We start from the raw sequence: 8011 nt of genomic DNA, 5'->3' as shown, positions 1-8011 counted from the left end.
AATGAAATGTCAGGTGATCTTTCCAATAAAAAGGGGGTCTCTTAAGGGCTAAAACACAGGGATTTGATTTTTCAAAATTAAACACACTATGATTTAAAAAGTCTAGAATTGTTTCAGAATGTGAAGTTAACAAACACAAGATGAACTTGTAATCTAGAAAAATATATCCCTCTTCCCTTTAATTCTATTTTCATTACTACTATTTTATAAGAAAACAATAGAAATGTACAGAGCAAAATGGACTCTCTTGCTTTTAAAGTCTCCCCCCCCCCTTTTGTTTAGTTGGTACTTTGGAACAGTATAAAGTACCATTTCTCAGGGAGTTCCACGGAACACAAGTCCCACAAAAGTTACCTCACTAAAAATGTTCATCACCAGTTAAATGTAGAAATTATTCAATAGTATATCCTGTCTGGAGATTTACAATGTATCTTACCATCTGGAGGCTCTGAGAGAATAGAAGGTAGTAAAAGAACAGTGTAGTTAGATGTATGGACTTTGGACTCAGACAACTTGGGTACAAGCTCCAAGTCTGCTATTTACTGATTGTGTGACCTTGAGCAAGTGCCTTAACCTCTTTAAATGTCAGTTTTCCCATCTCTAAGATGGCCATCAAAATAGTACCAACCTTACAGAGTTGTCGGAAGACTTCACTAATAGCTTCGATAATGTACTTAGCAGAGTGCTTGGCACATAGAAAGCTCTCAAATTTTTGATAATTATTATTGTATTGTTATTATTAGAGGTGGCTTGGGGTCTACACCTTAGCTACTCATAAACATTCAGGTCTCTGCTGTGATTTCCATCTTGACCTTATCATTCAGAGGCGATAGATTTGCACAGATAATGGAACTCCCAACAAGCCAGCTTTCACATCTGGAATCTGCTCTAAACATGATCTACACTTTGAAGTCTAATGAAGCCAATCTCACAGGCAAACTGCAGAGAGGAGTTTATCTACACCAGTTTAGCTATCTAACTTAACAAGTTTATCTCCCTTGTCATTCTGTCCTTTCAATCCTTTCCTTTTTATTTTATTTACTATTATTATTATTTTTTTTACTTACTTCTTGTTATGCTTTTCAGCTGCAGTACTGCTTTGGCTGATTTTGTGTTCCCCTCCCTCCTTCTATCCAGCATTATACTGAACCGATTTCAGGCAACTTGGCTATGCTTTGTTAACCCAGCAATTTAACAAATAGTTACTGAGCACCTAAGTGGTCCTTGAATTTAGGTATCGCTTTGAACATGCAAGCCCAGGATATGACTCCGGTAAAGGCAGAGTCTGAATGTTTTCCTAACATGAGGGGGGGGAAAAAACCGAAAAGAAAACAGCTTCTTTGGCAAGCTACCTGATTAAAGAGCTGAAATTCAAGAAGCCCTCTGGTGAGGAGAGAGAGACTGTGAGCACAACAGGAAGAAGCCATAGACCCAGTAGCAAAGGTTGAGTTTTCCTATCGCAAGCACACTTCTTTTTCCATACGCCCTCTCTCTGAAAGCTGCTGACAGAGCTTTGGCAAGACTCATCCTCCCGCTCCCTGATAAGCTAAGCCCTACTTTATATTTAACTCACTCCTGAGCAGGAGGGGTGGGGTGGGGATGCCTCGTTTATAAGGGGAGCTGTGACAGTCTTCTCGGCAGTCCTCTTCCTCCAGCTCAGCCTGTCTTCTGGAGCCCTTATCCCACCCCCTGGTTTCCGCCTTCATCCTTCAGTGGCCGGTGGGGAACGTGAGGGGAGAGGAAAGACGCAAGGCTGTCAGAGAGGGGTGTGGGAAAAAGGAACACAGGCTGCCAAGCCAGGGAATTCCTAACAATTTAAAAAGGAAGTCAGCTGACGTTCGTTAGTTAAATTTAACATCCTTTTATGTGCAATATTTGACTTCGGAAACAAAAATGAACTTTGCGGAGGAAGAGGCCTCCAAGAGATACTGCATCAAAACGAAACATGTGGCTATTATCTGTGCGGTGGTGGTGGGGGTAGGATTAATAGTAGGACTTTCCGTGGGCTTGACCAGGTCGAATCACTCCAGCGGGGACGCTGGGCAGGGCACAGCTCCGGCTCCTTCCCACTCTCCTTCCACCGAGAGCCCGCCACAGGACCAGGGGGTCTGCCCTGCCAGCGAAGATGAAAGTGGAGACTGGAAAAACTTCAGGCTGCCGGACTTCATCAACCCAGTGCACTACGACCTGCAGGTGAAGCCCCTGCTGGAGGAGGACACGTACACAGGCAGCGTGACCATCTCCATCAACGTGAGCGCGCCCACCCGGCACCTGTGGCTGCACCTGCGGGAGACCAGGCTCACCCGGCTCCCGCAGCTGAGGAGGCCCTCGGGGGAGCAGGTGCAAGTCAGGCGGTGCTTCGAGTACAAAAAGCAGGAGTACGTGGTGGTGGAGGCGGGAGAGGAGCTTGCACCCAGCAGTGGCCAGGATGTCTATCTCCTGACCATGGAGTTCGCCGGCTGGCTGAACGGCTCGCTCGTGGGGTTTTACAGAACGACTTACGTGGAGAACGGACGGATCAAGTAAATATTAACTTGTGCTTCCTTTACCCTCGGCTCGCCTACTTGTTTTTCATTTCTTTTCCTTTCCTTTTCACTTTCCACTTTTTAATTGTTTCGTTGGTCTGACTGTTTTCTAAACTTGGTTTCAATTCTGCCTGTTCGCCTGGGAGACAAAAACCCATGCCCTGCTGTATTTTCAAAGCCTGTCCTAAAACTTGAAAGTATTGAGTGAGCTGCACGGAGTTCAAAAAAATCCGTGTAACTCTTTTATTTCATCGGGAGAAATCATAATGTACTGCAACCTGTCAGAATGCAGAAACTACACTACCTGCAGAAACTACCTCAGATTTTTAAAATACACGTGTTTGGCAAATTTCACTGCCATTAGTCTTGGGCTGTAGGACAGTGATTTTAAACTGAACTTTAAAAAATATATTACACGAAATTCGAGTGAAAGTCAGTAAATGTCAATTATAATCTTGAGTATTTTTTTTGGAGAAAAGATGTTGAAAGAGTGTGTAGAATCCGTGGAATTGTCTCTGTGTTTGTATCTAGGAAGGAAGGCAGGATTATGTCTTTGTTTTATAATGGTCAGAACCATGTTTCACTGATAAATTTTTAATAAACACTCACTGAGTCCACCCATTAGTGGCAGCACACGGATAAATCTTTGGGCTTATTGTCCATCACGCAGTATGCAATGGTAATGCTCCATAAATGATATAGTGCAATATAAAAGATATATTAAGTAATTAAAGACATAAAAATATATTAAGTAATTAATATACGTATTTGTACATTTCCGTGTTTAGCAAAGATGGTTACTTGCCTTGACAATCAATCAGATGCTATTACCAGAACTATGTTAAAGGCATAAACTCTCTCAATGAATTAAAAAAAACCCTTCACTCTGTGGGTGTGGCCCTTGCATCAGGAAGGAAAGCTGTACTGAGGTATCACTGAACTTGAAACTGCTTTGACCTTGCTTACATGGATTCTTGACAAGTAAATGATTAAGTGTCACCATTCACAAATGTGAGTCCGGGCCAGCCCGCTGAATATCCCTGCCCTATGTTGTTTTAAGCATCTTGGAAACCATTGGAGCAAAGTAAACCTTTTGGTCAAAATTCCTCTGTTTGTCAGAGAGACCCAGGGACTAAAATGAAATGTTTAAGTGTCTCTGTCTTACTGTGAGGTACACTAGTAAATTGAGCAGAAATGATAATTTGAGAAAATATTTGGGGAGCACGCTCATTCAGATACGATATCTTAATATCGTTAGTAATAAAACAAGCTTCTTTTTGGCTGACATTTTTTTCTCCTTACAAAAATTAAAAATAATGAAAGCATGGAAAATTATAAAGATGGAAAATAAAAAAAAATAAAGAGAATTTTCACATCCAGTGGTAACTTTGGTAACATGTTAATGAATATTTTTTAGGCAATCAAATTGTAATCCTATTATGTCTATGTATCTACATACCTTTTTAACTTCATATAAGCATTTCCTCTCATTCTTCTATATTTTCAAGAATCTGATTTTAAAGACTCAGCATGCGCTAAATTAAATATTAGCAATGCACTAATAATAGTGCGTTATTATTTAACCCCTGTTTCCTAATACTGGACATTTAAGTTGCTTTCAGTATTACAATAAACAAGTCAGAAAAGACCATAGTTGTAAGTAAGCCTTTAAGTATATATCTGTTTATTTCCTTATGTTAGGAGATATCCAATAAAATAGAATTAATTGCTGGGTCAAAGAGTACAAATATATCGAGAAACTTGTAACATTTATTTTGCTTATTTCATAAATGACACACATTCACTGCAGAACACTTGAACCAGAGAAAATTGCTCTCACTCAGGTATAGTCATTGTTAATATTTAAGTAGGTATTCTTCTAGTATTTTTTCTGAGCACAGATAAACATGGCCTTATGTTGTACATAGTATCATGTAACAAGCTTTTAGAATATATCCCCCCTTTACGTGATTTGTAGATGGTTTAATGGATACATGATCATCGATTATATGAATATAATCAACTTTTCCATTAAATTTGGGCATTGGCGTTTCTCCTACTTTTTTACCTTTTTTAATAAATACCCATAAAAATGTAATAACATCCTTACAAAAATATGTGTAACGCTTTCTAATATTTCTATAGGAAACTTCCTAGGAAATTGGCCCAAACTACAAAGTACATATGTATGTATACAGGTGTGTATGTATACATACATATGCATATATATAAGGCATGTCCATGTGTGTGCATGTGTCTCCAAACTGAATTTGAAAGATCTGTCCCAGATTTCCTTTCCACAAATGATGAGTAACAGTGTCTATTTCTCTGACCTTCGCTAGTGATTAAATGAGTTTTTAGACTTTCCAATTTGGGGGGGAAAGGCCTAGTATTTGGAAGAATACTCACTTTCAAGAGATTCTAAAAATTCATTAGTTAAAGTGAAAACAAGTCAAAACTTTTAAGTGATTGTTGCTAAGACGTTAAAATTGTTGCTTGGGTTGAGAAAACAATAGAGATTTCATCTGAGTAAAGCCAGCAAAATATTATAAAAATTCTGTGCACGACAGAAGGCCAACAAAGATGGAACAAGATTCCATTAATAAATTTCTGTTATGTATTTCACAAGCTTAAAAAAGCACTATGTGCGAACATATATAGTATTCATTCAACTCTGGATTGTTTTACTGGCCAGGTAATTTTACCGTAAGATATATACACCCGGGAGCCGCTATTCTGAAACTCAGCTGTCTGTGATTGTTGTTCAGCAGATCTAAGTTACAGCAAGATTGGCGAGATAGGGGGGCTCAGGTTCTCGTGGAGGATTGGGAGCCCAAGGTTGTCTGCTTTTATCAGTAGTAGTTGACGCTATCACATTACACAGGATGCCGCCGGTTCTTCACTGCATACATGGTTTGGGAACAGTCCTGGCACGTACTCAGGAGCCTTAGTTAGGCTAAATGGACCCCTTTTTGTTTATCTTGCTTTGAAATATTTCAAGCGTATGAGGAAAGTCCATACATTTTTTTTTTAATTTTTTTTCAACGTTTTTATTTATTTTTGGGACAGAGAGAGACAGAGCATGAACGGGGGAGGGGCAGAGAGAGAGGGAGACACAGAATCGGAAACAGGCTCCAGGCTCTGAGCCATCAGCCCAGAGCCCGACGTGGGGCTCGAACTCACGGACCGTGAGATCGTGACCTGGCTGAAGTCGGACGCTTAACCGACTGCGCCACCCAGGCGTCCCGGAAAGTCCATACATTTTTTTATTCCAGCCTCTACATAACATTTTGACAATGCAGGCCTATAGGGGTTCTCATCCACAGTGTCCATATAAGGACGCAGGAGTGAGTTCATTGGGAGCAGCACCTTTCTTTCATATTCTAGAGCGAGCTGCGTGATATTTGATGCACATGCAATTTAAAATACCATCATAGCAGTACGCTTTTTAAGTATACAGTCCAATGGTATTTTCTGCCTCTTCTGTCTTATTGTAAAATTAAACTCCAGGACTGAGTACTGGCTGTTGCATATTATCATTGGGATATTATCGTTGCCACCACAACGCAAACTCAACACGAGTGTGCTCAGTAGCAACCAACATTTCCTGATTTCTGCATATACAACCAGGACTTGAACTTGAATGTCACAGAGAGGAACCAACTGTCTGGGCTGCTTTCCCTCAGATTTGGAGGCAAGAGGAGAGTTGGAGAAGAAGGTAGAGTCAGTTTAGAGCTCCCTGGCATTAATACCCACCCATATCATCTTGCTGGGGACAGAGCTATAGTGAGGCTTAGGAGAAGAAAGTTTGAGAAACTTAAAAGTCATTTTTCCTACTTTCTGGTCTGTTCCTTGTGATCGGAAGAAACTACTTTTAAAAGGGTCAGAACCTTTGGAATGTTTTTCTGTGCATACCGCTAATACCCGCCACCCTCTCACTGTGTTGTGTAGCAAGCATTTCCAGTGGTTCCGTTCCCAACAGAGTTGCCTTCTACTCTCGTCTCCAAAGTGTATACTGTTTTCTTCTCTCTAAAGGTCAGCATTTCCTTCTTGGTGTTTGAGCTACTCTCACACAGCATTTCCCAGCTTGCTGTTCCACAGAGTTCTAGTTGAACAGGATATTAACAGATATTTCCAGAACAAAATCAGGGGAGGGATTCTGTGGCCAAATTAGTTTGGGCAATAATACTAAATACAAAAAAAAATGTGTTTCCTTTTTTTTTTTTTTAATAATGGAACTTCTGAGAGACTTTTATAGAATAACATACATTATGAATCTCTAGAGACTGCCATGAATCTCTGGAGTATGCAGTTTCCCAACTGTGTGAGGCTGTGAAATCTTCTGTGGGTCCCTGAGAGCAGGGCTGTCCCTCTCTTGTTCACTGTCTAGCACACAGTGTACTTCGATATTACTGAATGAATATAAAGAAGCATTTTTATGTAGGCTCTCACATGACTATTGTCCTCTGGCATATGCTGGGATATGCTGCGTAGCCAGAGCCCTTTTCCCGTTATGCAGTCCAACGTCTACCAGTAACCTCTCTGTCTTCCCACTCAGTCAGGACGGACATTTTTTCTGGGTTCCTTTTCTCCCCATCTCCTCAAAAGGAAGAGGAATTGGTAAAAAAAATTTTTTTAACTTAGGACTGCAGTCTTCATATTTCAAGGACTGAGAATCATTGCAATTAGCAGGAATTACCATTAGAATTTACAAGAAGGACAGATGGAGGCTAGTTTGGGTTTTCTGGGTATTCACAGCATTGCTAGGATTGAAGCTGAATTCTGATATAATGGTGGGATGTCAAAAGGCAGAGGCAAGCAAGAACATAAAAGCAGATAAAAAAGCAAAGGCACAAGTGAGAAAAGCAGAGTGAGGAAAAGAAATTAGCTTGTAGGAGAGGTTTAGATGAAGAGGTGAGCTGGAGATAACTCTGGAAATTTCATTGTGGGCGTGGGAAAGAAAGGCTAGCTAATGGCAGGCATGTAGGAAAAATTAACTAGCAGCTATTTAGGTGGACGGTGAGGGAAAGAGTTAAGTCCCTGTGGGGGCACATGGGAGATCTTGCAGTGATCCAGGAGAGAGAAGATGGGGATCAGGTAGAACAGTGATTTCAGGACAGACAGAAGAGGACACAGTGGAGAAAATCGTTTGGAGGTGACATGGTCGGGCTTTGAAGACTGCTTGACTGTGAGAAAGAGGTGAGTTAGTTATATGTACAATATGTCACAATATATCACAGGTGTGATAGCTCACACCTTTAACTGATACTGGAAATAGAATGGTAGAACCTGGTTTGGGGGCGAAGGTCATGACTTTGTTGTCAGATGCCTATCAGACATCTAGGAAGACATGTCCAATAGGCATTTGGGTACATAGGTCTGAAGCACAAGGTTAGGGCTTATAAGAAAGATTAGGAATTAATGTGAAAACATGGCAAAACAGAAACCAGTGAGGGGTGCCTGCGTGGCTCAGTCGGTTGAGTGTC

General features: G+C 40.8%; 1 protein-coding gene across 1 annotated transcript in view; it reads left to right on the top strand.

Moving 5' to 3' along the window:
- Positions 1 to 1616: 1616 nt before the first annotated feature.
- The window catches only part of ENPEP (glutamyl aminopeptidase), an 87263-nt gene continuing 80868 nt past the window's right edge, over positions 1617 to 8011 (top strand). The window contains exon 1 of the mRNA XM_003985081.6: positions 1617 to 2522. Coding sequence (XP_003985130.2) covers positions 1894 to 2522 — 629 coding nt within the window. The 5' untranslated portion in view covers positions 1617 to 1893. The remainder of the gene's footprint in view (positions 2523 to 8011) is intronic.

The sequence above is a fragment of the Felis catus genome, chromosome B1 (assembly GCF_018350175.1).
Source record: "Felis catus isolate Fca126 chromosome B1, F.catus_Fca126_mat1.0, whole genome shotgun sequence".
NCBI lineage: Eukaryota > Metazoa > Chordata > Mammalia > Carnivora > Felidae > Felis > Felis catus.
This window is presented reverse-complemented; position numbering and strand designations above follow the sequence as displayed.